The following is a 22,819-nucleotide window of genomic DNA, read 5'->3' on the forward strand; positions in this document are numbered from 1 at the left end:
CCGAGGACACCCGCAGACCCGTGTCACCCTCCACATGGAGCCGGCGACGGTGTCACCAGGAGCCCAAACAGCAGAAGAAACCTGGCAGAGTGAGGGTGCAGGGACGGGTGAGAACTTGGCCCTGACGCCACGGCTGACGGCCGTGGGGGTCAGTCAGGGCAGTGGCCGGGGCGGCTGGGGCCGTGACCCCGGGACCAGGTTCCAGATGGTCCCGGGCGGCCCCAGCTCAGATGCTCCGGCCAAGGCGGCAGCTCTGCCTCTGAGCCTTCCCACCTGACTCGGCTCCAGGGCCGGGGGCGCTGCCCAGACAGCCTCCCCGAGAGCAGCTGCGGAGACACACCCCGACAGAAGCGAACTCGGCGGGATCTATCCAGACGGCAGAACCGGCACATCCCCCGACATGACTGACGCCCTCTGTCCTCCGCAGACACCCCCGGCACGGCCCGGCCGTAACGAGGCTAGGAGTTTCCTCTGCACTGTGACCCCCACGCCCCCCGCCGGCCCGCGGCTCGGGCCCCGTGAATCACTCGGGGCTCACCTCCCGCCCATCTGGAATCACTGAATGATAACGGGCGGCACAGACAGCAATAAATGAATCATGCCTTCCGCAAGACCAAACCTTTGGCTTTTACAGACACCAATTACAAAGTAGAAGGAAAAGAACAAAGAAATTACTCAGGGTGTTTGCGCAAAGTTGATTCATAGGTTTACAGAATTATTACCGGCCGGACTGTGTTTCGGACGGCCGTCAGAGACGGGACACCTTGGGAACCCGCACAGCCAGGCGAGGAAGGGCCCTCCGGGGTCGGAACCGGCCCCCAAACACCCGCCCCGGCCCTCGTCCTCTCTCCTGGAGGGCAGCTGAACCCCAGGCGAGCCCCGGGCGAGGCAGGGAGTGACCAGAGCTGGGCTCGGGCATTTCCCCGCCTCACCCCTGAGGGTGCTCGGCCCGTGTGAGGGCGGGGAGCCGCCCCGGGAGCAGGACTCGGGACCGGATGGTCCCCATCACCCTCCCGGCTCTTCCCAACTGCCATCCGGGTCGGGATTCCCCATCAAAGTCTCTCCCAAACTTGGGCCGCGGGGGAAGCCAGGAGAAGCCGGGAGTGCAGTGGTCGCAAGCGGATTCTGAGGCCCCTCCGGGAAGACCCTTGGGTGGGACGCCCCCCGGCCGGGGGGGGCTAGCTACCCAGGCGCGTGACTGGGGTGACAGCCCCCGGGAGACCCCAGAGCACCTCGGCCAGGGAAGCGGGCCAGCAGGGACCTGAGCCCTCAGCAGCCCGCAGTGAGGGTCCCAGGTGATGGGGGGCCGGGGGGGTCGGGACTCAAACGCCTGGGGGAGTAACAGCAATCACTCTGCCCAGGGGCAGAGGAACCGACTCGTGCCCCTTCTCCAGCCCCTGCGCCCAGAGCCGGGGGAGCCCAGGCCTCAGGGACACTGGGGGGCGGGGGGAACTCAGATCTTGGTGAAGTTCCTTCACATCCCAGCTGCAACCCCGAGAGCCGTGTGGCTTCCTACATTAGCGCTACAAGGCTGCGATCTTAACCACGACCCCCAGAGGTGGCACGTCCCCCCATCCCCAAAGCCAGACCTGAGAACACAGTCTTCTGGGGGGTCTGCAGATACCCCGAGCCGGGCGTGTCCTGTCCGTGTCACTTAAGGGTGACAGTGGCTGTGGGCCGGCCGCACCCACTCACCAAGGCTTCCTGCCTCTCCGCTCCCGCGAGGCGGTGGGCCAGCCGCGACCCCAGCCCCGGTGAGGAGCGGGGACAGTCCCTCCCAGCTAGAGAGGGGGGTCTGCGTCGTCACCACCACGGAGGTCTCAGAACACCATCCCGGGAACCCCCAGAACCAGAAGCAGGCAGCGACCCCAGCCTCCGCCCCGTGAGACAGGGAGCTCCCTGGCGCCCCGTACCCCAGAATCAGGGAGGGAGCCACAGGGCAGTGTCCAGCTCAGGACAGCAGCGAGCGGGTGAGCAGAGTGGGGGGGCCTGGTGTCGCCCGCAAACCCGAGCTGTTCTCAGCCCTCACTCCAGTGGGGGCCCGGCGGCCTCCTGCCCCGACCAGCCCCCCACAGCCTGCCAGGACGGAGAGAGGAAGGCGGCCAGGAAGCAGCCCTGTGCCCTGGGGCTGGCTGTGTGACCCAGGGCTGGTGTCTCACCCTCTCTGATCTGCATGTGCATCCCGGTGCGCGCAAACAGTTCCCACAGACCTGCCTGTAGGCGCGGCGCGGGGGCCTGGCACACACACGGCTCCCCGCAGCCGGCAAGGAAGGGGGCGGAAGCGAAAACCCACCAGTCTCCCTGGAAACAGGTGCGAGCGGCTCCGGGGCCCCCAACGCGTTCCAGGCCCACCGTGGGGGCCGGGCAGCTGCCGCTTGTCCACAAGCCGCCGGGGACTTTGCCAGTCCGTGTCCCCACCCTGGGGCCTGTCACCTCAGTGGGGCGGGCACAGGTGCAGCCTGAGACAAGCCCCTCGCTGCCCTCGGGGGGGAAGAGGGGGCAGAGTAGGGGGCACGGGCCTCCCCAAACACGCCCAGACCCCCGGCCCCCGGCCTTGGCCATGAGAGCTGGTGGTGGCCTGGGGGCAGGGGGCCGGGTCAGGAGGCCAACAGGAGCTGGGGGAGGGGACCGGCCTGGCAGGTACGAGGGAAGGCCACAGCCCCAGGCTGGCACGGGGACACCCTACAGGGCAGGGAGGTGGCCAGACCCACCCACTGCTCGGGCCCACACCTAGCCAGCCCCCCTGGCCGGCTCTGCACGGCCAGGGACAGAGCGGCAGGGCTGCGGCTCCAGCCCCCAGATGGGCCCAGGGGACAGACCCCGCCCGGGCCGGGCTGCCCCGGGCTGGCTGCCGGAGCCAGGCCCTGCGGGTCTCAAGAAACCCCGGGACAGCGGGAGGGCGGGCAGGGGGAGCTGCCTCGGCTGCACACACGCCCCCCAGCACGCACACACGTGCACAATGCGCACCCCATGCACGCACACACACGTGTGCACACACACCTTCCACGCAGCCAGCTCTGGGCCCTGGGCTCTGGCGGCAGCGCCCGGGGTCAAGGCAGGATCCCAGCCCTCTGCCTGCAACTTTGTTTCCGGATGACAATCGAGGAGGAGGAAAGGACACGTGGGCCGGAGGCTGAGCCCTACCCACCTCCACAGCTCCTGGAACAGTTTCCGAACAACTGCCCAGACCAAGACCCCCAAGCCCTGCAGCCCCCACGGAGACAGAGGGGCAGTGAGGACCCCTGAGCAGCGGGCAACGTGGAGGCTACACTGAGTTCTGGGGGATAAGACCCCCCAATCCTCCCTGAGAGCCCCCTGCCCCCAGCTCCGCAGGGTCCCCTTTTCCAGGGGAGGGTGTGCCCAAGGCACCCCCACCGAGACGGGACGCGTGCACACTTCTCCTAGGTCCTCAGCCCACATGCAGGGCACAAGTCGTAACCATGCCCGACCGGAGAGAATGGGAAGAGAGGGTGGCCGTGTGCACAGCCCAGCATGCACACACGCACGCACGCATGCACGTGTGCACAGAGCGACTCAGCCGGCTTCACCCGCAGACGCTGGGCTGGCCCTGGGCGCAGGTCCCACGGCAGGAAGCTGGCTTAACCCAGATCTCGTGGGAAGCCTTGGCCAACTGCCTGACCCGCGATTCCAGACGCAACCCAACCCGGCCGCACCCCAACCTAGACCCAGACAGGCAGAAAGCAAGCCTGCGGGCTGGCGTCCCAGCGGAGGGGCACGGGGTGCAAAGGCTGAACCTGAATCCCGGTGCTCAGCCCCGGCCCCCACGGGGAAACCAGCAATAGAATAAAAAGCGGCTCTCGGCCACGGAGACCGGCACAAGCAGGGGTGACAGGCAGGCACTGGGGGGTACCACGACTGGAGGGGGGTCTCCAGAGGCCAGAGACGCAGGAGATGCCCGCCTCACAGAGCCCCGCACACACAGGAACCCACGGTGAGGAATTATCTGGCCCAGTGTCCTAGGGCTGGGGCGGAGACGCGGGAACCGGGAGAGACAGCTGGCAGAAAGCCAGCAGACCCATGAGCACTGGAAGCTGAGTCTCTGGTCTGCAAACAGACGTTTGGAGCTGGCGGGGCAGGGCCACGAGGACCTGGGCGTGGGGTGCCGGCTGTCCCCAGGAGCAGCAGCAGGCAGGGCGCCCACACCTCTGCCCCCTGGGCCGGAGAGGGCTGGGGAGGCTCGGGAAGAGGGGCCGCGAGGGGCCGCGAGGGGCCGGCCGCCGGAGCCGCAGGCGCGGGGCCAGGAGCAGTCTTTCCTCAAAAGTCACGGGGCTGCCACGTCCCTGCTGTCACTCCAGATGCCTGTGCCTGGTGCCAGGTCCCGGGCCGCCTCCAGCAGGGTTCCCCGGGACATGCCTGGAGCAGAGACACCCCCTCAGCCCTGCCCCCCGAGGCCCGTGGCGGCCCAACCAAGCAGCCCCCTCCCGCTAGCCTCCGCCTTCAAGGACCTAGTCCTGAGTTCAAGACACGGCGGGTTCCCCCACCAGAAATTAGGGGGAGAACAAAAGGGCCCCTGAGCCGGGGGCTAGTGGGGGCGGTCAGGCGCCCCCACTTCTGAAATCCGGGGCACCTGAAGACCGCACACGGGGCCGGCAGGGTTTGGGGGTGGAGAAGGCGGGGGCGTGGAGCCACTTCAAAGCCAGGCCAGACCCTCTGCTCGGGAGATGGGAGAGTTTCAGGTTTCAACACCCAGGTGGGGAAACTGAGGCCCAGGGGCTGGCAGGGACCCAACAGGACCCATCTCCTCCCAGGGGACACTGCCCCCAGCCCCCTCAAGTGCGCAGGCGGCAACACAGGATGAAGGCAGCGCCCTCCTTCTTGCCTGCCCAGGGCCCGGGTCGGCATTCCCGGAAGCTGGTCAGTGGCCAACAGGGACAGTCCACCTGCCTCTGAAAGACGGTTTCCTCCTGCACGGACAGGCCCCAGCCAGTGAGGCCGGCCGGCACCTGGGGCAGGGGAAAGGACCCCCTCCCCCCAGGGGACACCACAGTCCCCTGCAAGTGCCCAAGGATGGATCTGCTGTTTAAAGTCCTCGACACAAAGCAAAGGGTCCAAGTGGCCGTGCCTGTCCGCTTGGTACGCTGGACACAGCGTGGACGAGGGGGGAGGGAATCCCCAGCGGCCAGCTGACTGGGAAAGGGGGGAAGCCGCGCGCCGGGGCCGCGGCCAGACTCCCCGAGCAAGTGCAGACACATCTCGGGGCGACCGCCGCCTTTGCCAGCCGCGGGCGCACGGGCCCTCTGGGAGAAACCGGGTTTAATGCGACTCAGTTTCGCAAACGCCGGCTCGGGCAGCCTCTCCGGGCCGCCTGCGGGGGAGGGGGTCGGGGCCGGCGGGGACGGGGAGAGCAGACGCGGGACCCCCAGGAGCCCCCCGCGCCGGCGGCCCGTCCCGGGTTATTTTTACCTCCCGCGCCTCCCTGCACCGCTCCCGCCGCCAACTGCGGCGGCCGCCCGCGGAAACGGGCTCATGAGTCACGGAGACAGACGCTGCCCTGGCCACCCCGGCGGCCGCGGGCAGGGCTGGGGGCCCGCGGGTGGGCAGGGGGGCGAGGGAACTCCGAAGGAGCGGGCCGGGGGCCGAGGCGGGGGCTTGGGGCGCGGCGCCCGAGCGCCCGCTCCCCCCCCCCAAAGGGCCCGCCGGGGGGCTCCGCGGCAGAAGCAGAGGCTGGACCAGCCCCGAGTCCTGCCAGGGAAGGGCCGGGCAGTGCCTGCCAGCTGCCCGCACCCCCGTGCCCGCCGCGGGCCCGCCGCCCCCTGCGGCGCGGGGCGGCCCCAGCACAGACAGCCCCAAACTTTGACTCATTCGTAACCGCCGTCCCGGCCAGACTGAGCCAAGCGGTCCAGACAGAGGCTATTTATAGGTGCGCCGGGGACAGACACACAATGACACGCCGGGGTGGGAGGCCGGGCGGGCCCCCCAGCGCCCGGCCGGGCCCCCGGGCACCGGCCCCCCGGCCCGGCGCCGCCCCCGGCCCGCCGGACGCCCCCCCCGCCGGGGCCGGGCCCCGACTGACACCCCGACGGCGCGCGGACGCGCGGCACCCGGGCGGCGCGCCCCGGACACACCCCCCGCGCCCAGACGGTCCACGCCGCCGGCTCCCCGCCCCCACCGAAGTTGCCCGCGCGCGGCGGCCCGGCCCGGGGGCGGCGCGGCGGGGCGCGGGCGGCACGGCGGGCGCGGGGCACTCACTGATCTCCATGCTCTGGAACAAAGAGCGTTTGCAGTTGCACGTGCAGGAGACATTGGGCTGCCCGGCGGCGGCGGCGGCGGCGGCGGTCGCGTTGACCCCCATCAAGCGGAGCCCGGACGGCGCGGCGGCGCGGCGCGGGGCGCGGGGGGCGCGCGGGCGGCCCGGGGGGGCCGCGGCCGGCGCATGCAGGGGGCGCCGGCGGGGAGGCGCGCCCGGGCCCGCCGCGGGCTCGGCGCCGGGCCGCGCGGCCCTGCGCCCCCCGGCCGCGCCTCGGCCGCTCGCGGGGGCGTCGGCGGGGCGCGCGGGCGGCGCGCGGGGGCTGCGCGAGCGGCCGGGGCCGGGGCCGAGCTGCGCCGCTGCCTTCCCCGCGCCGGGCGCCGCCGCCGCCGCCTCCTCATTCAAGTCCAAGGAGATCGGGTTTCTGGCGGCCGCGGCCGGGCGGGCAGACGGTCTGACGTCAGCGCTAGACGGGGCCGCCGGTTCCCACCGCGCGGGGGCCGCCGAGGGGGCGCGCGCTGCGCCAATCCCCGCCCGGGCCCCCCGCGCCGCCCGGGCCGCGGGGCGGGGCCGCCGCCGAGGGGGCGGGCCCTTAAAGGGCCAGAGCGGCGCGCGGCGGCCCGGGAGCGGGCGGACGGGCGGGGAGGGGCGGGGAGGGGAGGGGCCGCCGGGCGCGGAACCCAGGGAGAGCGGGACCCCGGACCCGGGCCCCGGACCCGGACCGGCTGGGCGGGCTGGCCCTGGGGGAAGAACTGGACCCGGGACCCTGGGGGAGAACGGGACCCGGACCCGGACCTGCGGGGCGGGCTGGACCCGGGACCCTGGGGGAGAGCGGGACCCAGACCCGGACCGGCGGGGCGGGCTGGACCCGGAGGAAGAACTGGTCCCGGGACCCTGGGGGAGAGCGGGACCCGGACCCGGACCCGGACCGGCGGAGAGAGCTGGAGACCCGGGACCCTGGGGGAGGGCGGGACCTGCGCCCGGGTCCCCAGGAGCCGGAGCTGGTCTCAGCTGTCCGTGACTCTGTCCGCGCCGGGAACTCTGTGTCCTCCCCCACGCGCACTCACACACGCATACACACACGTGCGCACACGCGCGCGCGCACACGCAAACGCATGCACATACACGCACACAGGCACACGCATGCACACTCACGCACACACGCCCGAGGGCTGCGAGGCTGCCGGAGCTCACAGACTGGGTTCGAGGCTGGGCAGCGCTCGGGGTCCCCCGCCCCCAGGAGTCCAGCCGCGAGACGGCCGCTCGCGGAGGGCGCGGGAGCCGCAGGCGCCTTGTCATGTAAATGAGTCGGGGTCTGCGGGGGCGGGCGCCCCGCGAATCCACACCCATTGTCTGCGGCCGGCGCGGGGCCCGGGGGGCGGGAGTGCGGGGGTGCGCCTTCGTCTCCTTGGGACCTAATTACGCCGGCCCGGCCGCCCGGAGCCCCCCGCCCGCCCGGGGTCTTTCTGGACCCCTCCCGCACGTCGGGTCGCGGACGGCCGAGCCCCACCGGTGCGGGGCCTGCCGCAGTCCCCCCGCCGCCCCGGCCAGCCCCGGCCTCCGTGTCCTCCCGTGGGGCCGCGGGGCGCAGGTGTCGGCCGGGGAGCAGCTGAGCCGGCGGCGGGGGCTGGCTTGGGGGCAAGCGCGTCGGCGCTCGGGGTGGTCCGCGGCCGGCCCAAGCTTTCTAGGGAGGCCAAGAGTGCGGCTCGGGGGCGCTGGGCAGCTGAGCACCGTGTGGAAGAGTCTCCCGGTGGGCCAAGGGCCGCTTCCTGTGGACACCTCAGCCCCACCGGCGGAGGCGGGGGCTCAGGCTGCAGCCCGCAGCCTGGACAAACACTGGGGTGTTCCTGGGGCCTGAAGGGGGATGTTCAGGGGGGTGCCGTGGACCTGCTTACCCCATCTCGACCCCCATTTCGGCTGTGCTTTGTTCCGCGACCACCAAACCTCTCTGTGCGTCAGCCCCGGGCCCCGCCGTCCGGGGCACCAGTGAGCCGCTTCCCCCGGCAGAGAGGAACCACAGAAGCACAGACATTTACACACTCATGTGTTTACCGCACACGCGCAGACACACGCGGTTACTCTCACACATACACTCACATTTATTCTCACACGCATACACTTACATGTTTAATTCTACATGCTCACACTTACATGTTTAACATGCGTACACTTAAGTGTTTACCCACACACATACCCCTACACACCGTTTATTCTTACACACGCACACGTTCACACACTCACGTGTTTACTCGTCGATACAGTGATACACTCAGACTTGACCCTCACACTCCACACTGTGCTTACACACCCGCACACGCAAACACGCTTATACACTCACATACTCTCACAGACATGCACATTCACACACAGGTACACGTCTTGGTTGATTGTCTGGGAAGTGAAACACCATTTACACACTCCAGGTTCAAATAATCCGATCCCCACAACACAAAGACAGCAGCTGACAGAGTTGCCAAAGCGAGGCTGCGAATGACGAGCCAGCTGGGTCAGGCCCACGGCATGGCCACGGCACGGCCACGGCACGGCCATGTCCCTGCCGGTCTGAGGGGCTCTGCAGAGCCGCAGACCCTGGAACACTCCAGAAAAGCGTTTCTTTTCCCGCGTTCCCAGATGGAGGGCTGGGGAGGGCCTGGTGGGTGTGGGGGCGGGGAGGGGTGGAGAATGTACCCTTGCCCTTCCCGGGTGGGGGACAAACCCTGTGCCTTCGGGTGGGCGTCAGCTGAACCTGAGTAACCCGCCCTGCGCGACCCCAGCCAGGCCTTGCGTTGTGCTCTCAGGCCTGAGGCCCCCTCGAGCGAGGCCCCCTGGAAGGGGCTCCCTGTCCTGGGAGCGGGTGCAGGGTGGACCCCTTCTGCCCAGCCGGCCTGCGCTGGGGTGGGAGGTGGTGGCAAGGCGGGCAGGGGGTGCCCCTCAGTCAGGGCCGTCGCTCCCTTGGAAGGCTGTGCGACCTGGGTCTCCTCAGCCTCTGAGCTGGGAGTGGGCACAGGGGCGGGACAAGAGCAAAGTCCCGCCCTCCTGTGCCCTGCGGGAGAGGACAGGGAAGCACTGGACATATGGAGGCGTGCCTGGAGCTGACGGGGCCACTGGGTGGGATCCTGATGACCTACAGGCCAGGCTGGTGACCAGGAAAGCCCTCCTGGAGGAGGTGACATTTCATAACTCCTAGCTACAGAAACTTTGCTGGGCGGGGGCACTCATAAGTCGCCCGGAGGCAGTCCAGGTGCCTTCTCAGAGTGGGCCAAGAGCCCAAAGGAACACAATGGAGCCTAGCCTAGCCATGCTGGAGCCCCTTGGGGCAGGGTGGCCTGGTGGGGAGGAGGGAACTGGGCGCCCAGGGACACAGGACAGAGGCCCTGGCCCGGCCCGGCCGGACGCCGCTGTGAGCCGAGAGAGCCCTGTGGTCCCGGCAGTGCGGGTTTGGCTGCGTCTCCCAACCCGGCTACAGGTCACGGGATTGGGAAATGAACGGTGAGTGTCCACGGGCGGCTGGCCACGAGCAGGGCCTCCGGACAGCTGCCCTCTGCCTGCTGCTCTTCCCAGGCGGCTCTGCTGCAGGGAGCACTTTGGAGAGGGCAGGGTGGTCCCCGGCGCCCCCCGCTGGGCTCAGGCGTGGAGTGGGGGGCTGCCCCCCTCTGACAGCCCCTCCTCTGGGTTTAGTGCTCCTCTGGCGCCAGCTGCAGCCCCTCCTCAGTTTTGGGGAACCCGCAAATCCTGCGGCCGGTCCCCTGCAGATGGCAGGCCTGAGTTAGCAGCCACTTGGGAACCAGGGTGGGCTAGGGTGGGGTGTCAGGCGGGGTGGGCAGTGCCAGCGGCGTCACCCAAGGGCCTGCCAGCAGCCAGCAGTGGGCACCAGGTAGGGACGGCTCCCCCAAACCCGCAGCACACCCTGTCCTCCCGGCCGCAGTCCCGCAGGCAGCCCGGCCCCTCCCTCCCCTCCTTCGACTTCCCACCTTCAGACTCTGCCGCTGAGTCACTTCCCGCGCCCTGCTGTGGTCCTGGGCTGTCAGCCGCCCCGGTTCACAGCTTCGGACTTGGCACTTGGAGTTCTTTATTTTGTCTGGGTTTTTTTTTCCTTCTTCTTCTTCTTCTTTTTTTTTTTAATCTAAACCCCGCTCAGAGCTCTCCTTTCTGAAGGGTCGCAGCCCCTGCTGGCTTCTCCCCCGCACCGCCAGCCAGCCAGGGCTGAGCCCGAGAGGTCCGAGCCCGAGGGGTGTGGGCGTCCATCCTGCCCCCTCCCCAGAGCCTCCTGCCGCTTCCTCCTCCCCCTCCAGGCCTTGCCCCTCTCTAGCCGCCCACCCAGATGCCCTCACATCTGGATCTTTGTTCCTGAAACCTCACTTCTGGGGGGGGGGGTAATAGCTGACCTGGGGAGGGGGGGTGGAGGGGCGGGGAAGCGGTGAGAAGGGGAGTCACTGTGGCACCAGGGCGGAGCGGTCGGTCCCTTCCCAATCTGGGTCCCCTCTGCTTGGCGCAGGGACGGCTCCCGGGTTTCCACTGTCTTGGTGGTCCCAGGAGGCGGGACTCCCTGGCTGTCCCCATAACCCAACTGTCCCCCACCGCTGGTTTGTGGACCCGGTCTGGGGTGCAGCCGCCTGGCGCCCCACTCTGGAGGGTGCGAGTCCCCTTGGGTCATTCCCTGGCCCCTGCTGACCGTTCTCCCCCTCCGCTTTTCCGGCTGCTGGTTGCCCACTTCATAATGAGGTCCCCAGAGGTGGGAGCAGCCGAATCCGCCCTGAGCATCTATTGGCGAGAGTCGCCAGGGGCCAAGGGGTCGTGGCTGTGTTGGGTCTGGGGGCTGAGGCAGGCACTGGGCTCCGGGACAGCTGCCACAAGGTCAGGTTTGCCTGTGGGGCCATCTCCTGCTGAACCCTCTGTCCCCAGAGAGGACAGGCCTTGGGGACCAAGCTGGAGAGACGGAGAGACGGCCGACGGGCAGAAGGAAATGCATGAAACCCATCACAGCCCACTCCTGGCTTCTGATGGGTGGGTAAACTGAGGCCCAGGCAGGGACCAAAGCACACTGTGGCTAGAAGCGAGAGCTGAGTCGGGATCCTGCTCGCTGCCCCCCCAGCGCCTGTGGGTACCGTAAGCAGCCGGCGATGAGACTGACACCCCCGGCAGAGCCCAAGTCAGGTCGGAGAGATTTGGGTGCGCAACTCGCGCTGGAGACACTTCCAGAAGGAACTGTTTGGGCCGAAGAGGTAGTAGAGAGGGGAGGGCGCTCGCCTTGCCTGCGGCTGAACCGGGGTCAGTCCCCGGCATCCCACAGGGACCCCCAAATCTACCAGGGGTAATTCCTGAGTGCAGAGCCAGGAGTAAACCCTGCGCGTCACCGGGTGTAGCCCCCAAACCCAACCCAAGAGAAGGAACTGTTGTGGTCCCAGCCGATTTCGGACCAGAACCCCCCGCAGAAATGCTCCGTCTGTCTCCGGAAGGGAGAGTTCCCCCGCTCCCCTGTCGCCAGGTTCCAACAGCGATGTCCCCTGAGACTCTTCGGCTGGGCCCTGGCCTTGAGGGGGGCCGGAGCGGGAGCTGGTGTGGGGCCAAGGTCAGGCCCACTCAGACTGGCCCTGGACTGGGCCTAAGGGGGCGCTGCACCTAGCCCAGAGAGACTGGGCAGCTGTGCCAGGGCCCGGCCTGAGCCCTGGGGCACACAGCGATTGCAACTGGCCAGCCGCGGGGTGTCCCTCCTATGGGCTCCCCCGGACCCTGGTTCATCCCCCAAACACTGAAACTGAGGTCGCACCAGTGCCCACCACCGCCGCTCCCTGCGTGGCCGTGGCTGGACGTGAATCAAAGGCTCTGCTTCTCAGTTTCCCCGTCTTTAACATGCTGCTCACAGAAGCCCTGAGAGGGCGGTGGGGAGGACTGGACCGGAGAGGCAACTTAGCACAGCACCTGGCTAGGAGCAAGCTCTAGGATGGAAGGTAAGGGGTACTGTGCAGGCCCCGCGCTCTGCATGCTTCTGGCTCGGGACAAAGATGCCTTCTTCCCTGCCTTCCCCTCGTGAGTTTGCCATTTGCTCTGTGCTGCGTCTCTCACACCAGCTGGACTGTGCCCTGCCTGTCCCCGACGTCTGGGCGAGGAACAGAAGCTCAGATGTTCCCAGGCCTGAAGAATGCCAGACAGGCACTGCTGGAATCCGGAAGAGTGTGACACCCAGAGAGTGCCCTGTCCCCTTCCCCTCCTGTCGCCGTGCCAAGGGCGGCACTGCGCCCGGCTCCCCTCTGTACCCGGTGACCTCAGCTCTGGCAGGGGCTTGGGCAATGTGTCTGGGATCAGCTTCGCGGATCCTTTGGCAATCCTGAAGATTTGGCTACACCGGCGTTGTCTGCGGTGGCTGTAGCTTCTAACCTAATCTGGAAGAACAATTGCTCAATACACGTCTGCTGCATAAATCAATGCAAGATAATTTCCCAACGTCCAGGAGCCCCTTACAGTGTGAGAACCCTCACCCTCTACTTCTGTTTCTACAACATGGTTTTTTTTGGGGGGTGGGGGGTGGGGGGAAGGCTTGGTTGGGCTACACCCAGCAGTGCTCGGCGCTGACTCCTGGCTCAAGGATCACTCCTGGCGCAACGCAAGCTCCTCCCCGCTGTACTATCGCTCTGGCCCCTCCACAACGTCTTCTAAGAAACTATTCAGGGCTCACTCTCATCTGTAAAGTCAAAACTGCAATGAAAACAATAGGGACTGGTTAAATAAAGAAGGTTCTGTATGACACAACTGCTAAAAAACACGTTTTCAAGGACTATTTTGTGGTAGACAGAAAGTAAAGTAAAAGTGTATACATTTAAAAATAGACTCCAGATTCTATTTCAGCTTTGCACCTAAAATGAAAAAGTGAATTGATATCTGCCAAAATGTTACTGCTACAGACCGACGTGGTAACAGCCGTTGGCATGGTGTGCTGGACACATGGAATCTACATATCTGTTCCTGGCTGCATTTCCCACAATGACAAGTTTTTAAAAGGTGATTTGAAAGGGCCTCCAGCCGCGCGACTTCTCCCCAGCGGCTCCTTTAATTCCGGTCCAGACTAGTAAGAGGCGGGGGTGCCAGACGCCGGTGACGTCACGGGCAGCCCGAAGTGACACAGCGGACCAGCCAATCCCAAGTTCGGACTCCGCGAGCCGCCCTGCGATTGGACACGAGTGCGGGTGCCCTCGGCCAATGGCGAAAGGGGGGCAGGAGCCGGGCCGCGCGTGGGTTTTAAATACACGTGGTGGCCGGCTGGCAGGTTGGGAGGGGGAGGCGGCGCCGGGACCCCTGCTGGGCTTCCTGGGACTCCAACTCAGTTCCCCGGGACCCCCGCCCCGCTCCCCGGGACCCCCGCCCCTGCCCCGCTCCCGGGACCCTCCTGCCCACTGCCCGGGATCCCCGCCCCGCACCCCGGGACCCTCCCGCCCCGTACCCCGGGACCCCCGCCCCGCACTCCGGGACCGCCGCCCCGCTCCCCGGGACCCTCCTGCCCCACTGCCCTGGACCCCCACCCCGCACCCCGGGACACCCCCCCCCCGCCCTGCTCCCCGGGCGGTCTGGGCGTCGGTTCCGCACGCCCCCCACCTTCTGAGCCCAGTTCTGGAGGCTTGCGGGTGCCGGCTCGGCTTGGCGCTGCTCCAGCCTGGCTGGGGGCGTGGGAGGGGGCGGCCGGTGGGGGCTGGGGGTGGGTGGGCCGAGCCCCTTCGTGAGCCTGAGCACGGAGCCCCGCGCCTGCCCCCTTCCGGGGGTCACCCGCCCAGTGGAGGGCCAAGGGAAGGGTGACCCCGAAGCTCCTGGTGGCCGCGGTCAGCTGCTCTGAGACCCCAGGGCTCGCGGCCGGGGCTGTTTGACGGGCGTGATGGTGTCGCCGCACCCGAATAACGTCTGGGCTCCGCCGGGCGCTGCTCAGGTCTTACCCGCCCTGGTCCCCGGAAGACGCATCTCGCGCACTGTCATTTGTCATACCCTGGAGCACTGTGTCACCGACATGGGCGGGGAAGGGAGGGCTGCCCGGAGCTCCTCTGGGGTCTGGGACTCACTCGCAGGCGCTGGGCCAGGTTTTCCCCGTGTCTGAAGCCGCCACATCCCCGATCTCTGCGGAGGGTCTCTGCGCCCAGCTCGCTGCCTCTCAGTCAAGGCAGGTTTCGGGGACCCCAGAGGTCCCCATGGGGCTGCCTGCTAATCATGGGACCCCCTCTCCGCTGCCAGCAGGAGACCCAGTGCTGGCTGCCCACCAGGGCTTTGGAAGACCCCCTTGTCTGGGGGATGGCAAAGTTGGAGTGGAGGAATGAGTAGTGAGAGCAAAGGATGAAGACGCGAATGATGGAGGAGTGGTAGGGGTGAGTGGTGGAGAGTGAACTCTGGAGAAGTGACTGGATCCAATCCCTTGTGTGCGAGGCCGGCGCCCTCCCTCTCGTGCTCTCTGTGGTAGAAAAGTCATTACTCGGCCAACACCACTGACGTGCCGTAGACCCCCCACCACTCTCCGGAGTTTCCTCTATTTTGAATAAAGTTACTTTCCTTCTAGTGCCAAGGTTATAGTTCTGTCCTTGCAGTTCATGTGTATTCTGCGTGCTGAGTTCCGAGCGCAGCCCCCTGACAGAGCGAGTCTGCTGCTAAGAAAACAGAAGAGAAAGGGATTCTATTCACTGGGAAGATCCGCGGGAGGGCTGGGGGGTAGTGCACTGGGTGGGGCGTCTGCCTTGCACACACCGGACCAGGGTTCAGCCTCCAGCATCCACGAGGGTTCCCTGAGCACTGCCAGGAGCCACCCCTGAACGCAAACCCTGAGCACTGCCTAGTGCAGCCCCCAAATGAAAATACCCCCCCCCCCAAAAAAAAAGAGTGAGCCCGTGGAGGAGCGGAGCCACGCTTTTCAAACACTCCTCTCGCAAGGGTGCAGGGTGCTACGGGACATGATGTGTGCACCGTGTGCAGCTGCTCCCTGGGGTCACACTCCGGCGGACGAGGCCACAAGCACACACAGCACTCGTGTGCACGGGGTCCGGGGAGCTGGGAGCGGAGGCGGGCCCTCAGCCTCTGGTCATTTCTTGCATTAAAGCTTCCGGGTTAAAGGTGCCTCTCCCAGTGCCTTGGCGGTGGTGGGTCCTGTGTGTGGCGGGGAGCTGGCGGGGGGGGGGTGCAGGGGTGCCCCACAGGAGCCGGCCTTTGTCCCGCAGGGCCCGGCCCGGGTGGGGTTCCGTGTTCGGCTTGTCCTTGCTGGGCTGCGTTGCGGAGCCCCAGTGCCCTGTCCGGGGGCCCAGGTGGAGGGGAGCTGTGGAGGATCTGGGCCATGGTGGTGCAGGGCCACTCGGGCGGCACAGCCTGGGGCCTTAGCAGGGGGCCCACCCCGCCAGGCTCCATCTCCCCCGGGTCTATGGGACACGGCGACTCACGGCTGTCCTGGGGGCCAAGGGAGGCACCTCCTGCCCAGGGGGCAGAGGAGGGGGGAGAGACTGAGAGGGAGAGAGACAGACAGACAGACACAAGAGAGACTGAGAGGGAGAGAGACAGACAGACACAAGCACAGAGACACAGAGATAGAGACAGAGACAGAGAGAGAATGAGAGAGACCGTGCTTAAGGCCTAGGCGTCCACCATCCGTCCCTAAAGGACCCCCCGGCGGTGACCTCTCCTCTTGTGGGTGTGTTTGGGCCACACCTGTGATGCTTGGGGGTCACTCCTGCTTCTGCATTCATGGTTCACTCCCGGGGTGCTCCGGGGACCCTACGGGATGTCGGGGGTCGAGCCAACTTGGCCACATGCGAGGCAGTTGGCCTCCCTGCCGTCCCATCACTCCAGCCCTGGCTCCCCTTGGGGGTAGGTGACATGGGGGTGTCCCTGCGGCAGGGCAGCCCCCCTCAGGCCTTGGGCTCCTGGCGTCCTGAATTCCTTAAGTCACATTTGGACCACGTGGGAACCCCCAAGCCCAGACCGACCCCGTGAGTCGCTGCTGCCTGCCGGAGCCCAGCCAGCCCGAGGACAGTCCCCGACTCCATGGGCGTCCCCAGCTGCCGCGCCTGGCATGAGCACCACCCCCTCCCTGCCAGAGCTGGGCCGCCTGCCAGGCCGGGAGCATGCGCGCGTGTCTGCATGTGTGCATCTGTGTATCAGTGCATGCATGTCTGTGCGTGTGTGCCTGTGTGCGCTCGGGTGTGCCTGTAGGCGTGCTTCTGTGCATGTGTGTCTGCAAGTATATGCCTGCAGGTTGTGCATGCGTGCACATGTGTGCAGGTGTGGGTGCCTGCGTGTGTCTGCATGCACGTGCACCTGTACAGACTAGCTGCACACGCGTGTCTGTGTGGGTGCCGCTGCTCTCTCCTCCGCCGGGCTGTTTTGCTCTGGGCTGTAAATTCATTTTTAGATCCCGGCCTCCTCCCTCCCGCTGTCTATTCTTAGAAAGCAGGCTGCGGGGACCGCGCAGGAGTCAGAGCCCGGGCCGGGCGCCTGAGACTCGGGTGGTGACCCAGGAGGCGGCGAGCGCAGCGGCCAGACCGAGGGGCCGCGGGGACCTCCCCACCCGTCCCGGGAACGATGGGGTGAAGTTCTGGGTTCAGGCCCCCTGAGTGCTGCAGCCTGAGGAGGGGCGGAGGGGCGGGGAGGAGGAGACCGTGGCCCTGGGAGAGTGGGGTCTCCAGGGGCCACCCTCCAGCTGTGTGGCCACCCCTGGCCCCTGTGTCCCCTGAGAGGTCTGGCATCGGCTCCAGGGGCCTCTGGGGAGAAGCATCGCCCGCACCCCCGCACACCCACACACTCACACACCCGCACACCCACACACCTGCACACCCACAACCTGCACACCCGCACACCCACCCGCACCCCACACACCTGCACCCCCGCACACCTGCTCACCTGCACACCCACACACCCACCCACACACCTGCACCCCTGCACCCCCGCACACCCACACAACCACCTGCACACCTGCACACCACACACCCACACAAGCACCTTCATTTGAACTCACTGTGACCCCAAAGCAGGGGCTGCCTGGAGTGGGGGCCCCAGTGCTTCCTGGTCCTGGACAGTGGCTCCCCTTCCTCCAGCCCCTCCCGGCCTGTGGAGAAGAGGTGAGAAGAGTCGGAGCTGCTGTACCTAGCGCCCAGAGGCCTCCTCCAGGAAGCCCTCCCCGACCACCTGTTCTCTTTACTTCTCTGCCGACGGCTCCCATCTCAGGGGGGATGGCACCGTGTTTATGATTTGTTTGTGGCCGCACTGGCAATGCTCAGGGCTTACGCCTGGCTCTGTGGCGGGGCTCGGGGGACCGTATGGGATACTGGGGGTCTACCCTGGGCCAGGCGAGCGCTCTGCCCTCTGTGCCCCCTCTCCAGCCCCGAAGGTGCCCCTGTTTGAAGCTGTTTTCTCAAGAGACAGCTGCCGTGTCCTTGGCAAACACACTTTGGAGAGGAACCAACCTGCGCAGCCTGGAGGCCTTCCCGCCTGTGGGGGCCCCTGGCCCCTGGGGCGAGGGTGTGGGGCCTCCTGTGGGCTGGTGGAGAGACAGGCCCGCCTGGGTGGGTCTGGCCGGCATGGAGGACCCCGCTACCTGACTACCTTTATTTTCAATCGTGCGCAGCCGTTTCTGGAGCCCCTGGGAGGCAGACCCGGGAGTGGGGGGGAGCTCCGGCCCGCGCCCGAGTGAGGGCCCGGTCCACTGAGCACTGCAGGGCAAGGCCCGGTCCACTGAGCACTGCGGGGCAGGGCCCAGTCCACTGAGCACTGCGGAGCAGGGCCGCCACTCTCCCCCGCCCCGGCCTGCCCTCGGGTGCCCCAGCCCGGCTCTGGGAGGGTGCGGCTGCTAGAAGCTTCTCTGCCGTCGGGGTCTGCTCAGCCGAGTTCCTGACAGCGGGGCCCGGTTCCCCTGCCCTCGGCTCCTGTGGCCCCCGCCCCCCCCGGGGTTCCAGCAGCTGAGCCCGGGGCCCTCGTTACGCGCAGAAGCCGTGGCCCTCAGCCCGGCTCAGCGCGCTGGTGCTCAGCTCTCGAGGGACAGGAAGGAGCCGCGGCCGGGGCTGGGGAGGGCCCAGTCGGACCCGGCCAGCGCGTGCTGGGTGTGTGTTCTGCTCCTGAGGTGGCCCTCTGCCCCGGCCGCTGTGACTCGGGCCTTTCGCCGACCCGTGCCATCTTGCCCCCCGACTTCCTTCACCCCGAAGAACCCAACCAGCCTCCCCCCCGCCCCTCCTGGCCCTGGCCGTGACCCGCTCCTGCGTTTCCAGGTGTCCCCTGAGGTCTGGGCTTCCCCCTCCCGGGGGCTAGTGCCCTGGGAGTTCTGCTGGCCGCAGTGGACGCCTGTCCCTCGGATGCTCCCTGCTGGGCTGCTGGGCTCGCGGTGCTGGGCTGAGCCGGAAGACGCTGACTCTCCGCGGCCACCCCACGGCGACGCACTTCACGTGCTGCGGCCCTGAGCAGGCTCCACAGCTGCCTGTCCCAGCCCCGCACCCGGCCCCAGCTGTGGACCAGATCTCTCGTGGGCTGGACCCACCACAGGCTGGATCCCCCGGGCTGGATCCCCGGGCTGGATCCCCGGCTGGACCCCCCCGGCTGGATCCCCTGGGCTAGATCCCTGGGCTGGATCCCTGGGCTGGATCCCCTGGGCTGGATCCCCGGGCTGGATCCCCCGGGCTGGATCCCTGGGCTGGATCCCCTGGGCTGGATCCCCGGGCTGGATCCCCCGGGCTGGATCTCCTGGGCTGGATACCTGGGCTGGATCCCCCAGGCTGGATCCCCGGGCTGGATCCCCCGGGCTGGATAGCTGGGCTGGATCCCCCGAGCTGGATCCCCGGGCTGCACCCTCTGTAGCTCCATTTCCCTGGTGCCAACACGGAGGCTGTGTCACTGGCTGCTGTCCCTGCCGGCAGGTGGGGGGAGGGCGGCCTGCGGCCCGGCCAGGGGGAGCCTCTGCACATCCCATGTCCACCTTCCCCCGGGGCCCTGGGGCCTCCCGCTGTGCACGGGCTCTGGGAGTCGGGGCTGCTGCTGGTCTGAGCGGCTTCTAGGTGGGCCTCTGGTGACTCGTGAGCTTAGGGGAAGTGCTGGTGGGTACCACCCGCCCCTACGCTAGCCAGGGGCACATCGCCAACACCCCCAGGATGGCAAGTCCTGAGGTCAGGCCTCACGTCTTTTTTTTTTTTTAGAGATTCTTGTGTGTGTGTGTGTGTGTGTGTGTGTGTGTGTGTGTGTTGCTTTCACCTGTTTTTTTTTTTTTTTGGCTTTTTGAGTCACACCCATTGATGCTCAGGGGTTACTCCTGGCTCATGCACTCAGGAATTACTCCTGGCGGTGCTCGGGGGACCCTATGGGATGCTGGGAATCGAACCCGGGTTGGCCACGTGCAGGGCAAGTGCCCTCCGCGCTGTGCTGTCGCTCCGGCCCCCCAAGCCTGTCTTGTTCCTTGGCTGCCCCGTGCTCGGCACAGAGCTCAGTAATCAGCCTTTGCTAAAGAAAGGAAGGAAATGGTCGAGCAACCTGCACAGGAGCAGAAACTCCGAAGGAGCGACTTTGGAGAAGGGCTGCAGTGGCTGACGCCATGGGGCCTGCGGGAGGCTCAGGTGCGGCGTGGTCAAGCCTCCCGGCCTGGCCCTGGCCCTGAGGGCTGCTTCTCTGGTCTCTGGGGGCAGAGAGCAGCTCTCGGGAGGAGACGTCTTTCCTCCCCCAGCTCAGCAGCCCCTTCCTGGGGCCCGGGCCTGGGGTCCCTCTCAGCGGCTGCAGCGCGACACCTGCTCTTGGCGCGCGATGTGGTGGGACGGGCTGGGAGAGTGGCCGGGAGCCAGCGGCACGTGCCAGGGCTGTGGGCCCCAGGCAGGACACCGGACACAGGGCAGCGGGGCCAGCGGTGTGGCCGCGGCTCCCTAGGCACGCGGCACATCCCCGCGGCCTCTCACAGCACAGTGCTCATTCCCCGACCGTCCTCCGGCCCCAGGCCCACATAATTTTGACCTACGTGGGGGATTTCCCCGGGCTCAGCACCTACGGCCCTGGCACTGGTCAGCTGGCACAGGGCACTGGGCGGGGGCCGGCCAGCGTGTCCTCCCTCGCAGCCTTGGCCAGAGCTGCAGGCTCTACTTCCGGGGTCCTGTCGGTGCTCACACATGTGTCCGCGGAGAGCAGCCCATCTCCCAGACGGGAACCGCTGTGCAGGGCTGTGGGGCGTCCCCGCCCGCAGGAGGCCAGGGCCAGAGGCGGTGGGCTGACCGGAGCACGGGACACTCCCAGCATCCTGCCCTCTCCGCCCAGACATGCTCCCGCCAGGCTCGGGCCAGTGGCCAGGGGCCCCCCCGGAAGGCCCCAGCTGTCCTCTGTCTGCCCGGCCCTGCCACGGGCAGGATGGACCCTCCCTGGGGCTGGGGCGGCTCTCCGGGTGAGAGCCCGCCCAGGGCTGCCCCCACACCGCCCCCTCCGGGGACGCGCGTCTGCCTGGGGAGAAGCTTCGGCAAGATTTGAACTAGTTCAGCTATTTTAAAAAATGAAGCTTTGCTATTTGCAGCAAGATGGAAGGAAGTGGGGAGGGGCGGCCGCCGGCGAAGGCGTCGGAGGAGAAGGGACGGTCGGGTGGGGACCACACGCGCCAAGAGGAAGCGGAGCAGACAGGCGGGCAGCGGGGCTGGGCGGGGCGGGGGCTGGAGTCGGGAGCGGCTGGGCACGGCGGCGTGAGGAGGGATTTAATTCGGTTTGGGGGCCACAGCCAGTGGCGTCAAGGGCTGTGCCTGGTTTTGTGCTCAGGGGTGACCCGGAGGGGCTCAGGGGACAGTGCAGTGCGTGGCACCCGGGATTTGAACCCGGGTGTGGCCGTGGCACGCAGGTGTGAAGCCAGCGCCCTCCTTCCTGTACCGGCTCTCTGGCCCTTTGTGATTGAAATGAAACGGGTGATGGAAGCACCTCCTCGCTCCCAGGACCCTTTCCAGAGGAGTTGCAGCTACGGGACAGCCTTCAGGCTCCACTTCCTCCTCCCCAAACTTCTCATTTTTGTGGTTCAAAGTCCGTTGGGGGGTTTTCACTCCGGATACTGTCTTTCCAGCTCTCACAGTCCCGTCTGGGCCTCTTTGTTGTCGCCGGCTCTCCGCAGAGATGTTCTATTTTTTCATTAATCATCAGTGTGTGTGTAACTTGATTAGCATAATTTTAACAGCTGCTGTAAAACCCTAGAAATCTACTTCCAGCATCTGGTTCACGTTGGGGTTTATCGCTGTGGACTCCATTTTTCTCTTGGGAATGTTTTTCAACATAAATATGTAATTTTATGTGGTGGGCAGTTTTTTAATTAAAAAATTTTTGTTGTTTTTTGGGGGCCACACCCAGCTATGTTCAGGACTTACTCTTGGCTCTGTGCTCAGGCATCACTCCCGGTGGGCTCTGGGGCATGGACCCACGCCGGCCGCAGGCAGGGTCAGCACCCCAAGGGTCATTCTAGGGCAGATGTTGAGGCCACACCCAGCGATTGAGGGGGGGGGGGCTGCTCCCGGCATGTCGCTCGGGCCTCTCTGCCAGAGATGTGTATTTGCCGTGCAGTGCGGGGCTCGGGCGGGTGGGACTGGGGCCTCCCCCACTCGGAGTGCGTGCTCCGGCCCACCGAGCTCTCCTTCTGGCCCCCACGAAGAATCAGGAATGTTGGTGGTTGGAGAAGATGCCACAGTCCCAGCCATGAGGGGCTGGAGCAATGGGACAGCAGGGAGGGTGCTTGCCTTGTTCCTGGCTGACCTGGGTTCAATCCCCAGCATCCCATACGGTCCCTTGAGCCCTACGGAGGGTGAGCCCCGAGTGTGGGGCCCGGAGTCAGAGCTGAGCATCTCTGGGTGTGGCCCCAGAAAGGAACGGGAGGGAAATGATTTAGAGTCCCGGAAGGAGCCAGCCCACGGGCCCTGTTTAGACACACACACACACACACACACACACGCATACGCACACGCACATGCACACGCACACATACACGCACATGCACAGACACGCACGCACACACATGCATGCACATGTACATGCACACAGACACACACGCGAACACACACGCACGCACACGTACACGCACATGCACAGACACACACACGCACACACACATACACACACATGCACAGACACACACATGCACACACACGCACTCACATGTACACGCACAGACACACACGCGCACACACACACGTCTGTGTGTCTGTGCGTTTCCTACACGGCTGATTCGTGGCTGCGTCCCCCTCCCCTGCCACGTCTGCTGTGGTGGGTGCTGAGCCGAGAAGGTTCCAGAATTGCCCAGGCTTTTCCCGCACGCGACCGCGTCTCGTCCTGTTTCCGTGTCCCTCTGAGGCCCGGGATGGGTGGGCACCTCGGCGGCGTGTACCCTGCGGCCGTGGTTGCGCCCTCAGCTCCCACTGCGGGTGCAGAGCCGCAGGGCCAGGCTGCTTTGTCCGAGGGGCTCCCCCGGCCCCCAGTCCACCCCAGAGGGAGGCTCCCGCTGACGCTCCGGCCCCTCGAGGGCTGGACCCTCCCATGGGCCCCCAGGGCGAGCCGGCACCAGAGGCAGCCTGGCTCCCTCTCGCAACTTTTGACTGTCTGGAAGCCTTGGAGCAGGTGGCAGCCCCCAGGGCTCATGGAGACAGCCGGGGGGTTCCTGCGGAGTCTCTGCTGCTC

At 66.8% G+C, this 22,819-nt stretch overlaps 1 protein-coding gene across 1 annotated transcript in view; it reads right to left on the reverse strand.

Moving 5' to 3' along the window:
- PMEPA1 (prostate transmembrane protein, androgen induced 1) overlaps positions 1 to 6,366 on the reverse strand; it is a 28,660-nt gene extending 22,294 nt beyond the window's left edge. The window contains exon 1 of the mRNA XM_055137418.1: positions 6,211 to 6,366. Coding sequence (XP_054993393.1) covers positions 6,211 to 6,313 — 103 coding nt within the window. The 5' untranslated portion in view covers positions 6,314 to 6,366. The remainder of the gene's footprint in view (positions 1 to 6,210) is intronic.
- Between the last annotated feature and the right edge of the window lie 16,453 nt (positions 6,367 to 22,819).

This window comes from Sorex araneus, chromosome 5 (genome assembly GCF_027595985.1).
Source record: "Sorex araneus isolate mSorAra2 chromosome 5, mSorAra2.pri, whole genome shotgun sequence".
NCBI classification, from domain to species: domain Eukaryota; kingdom Metazoa; phylum Chordata; class Mammalia; order Eulipotyphla; family Soricidae; genus Sorex; species Sorex araneus.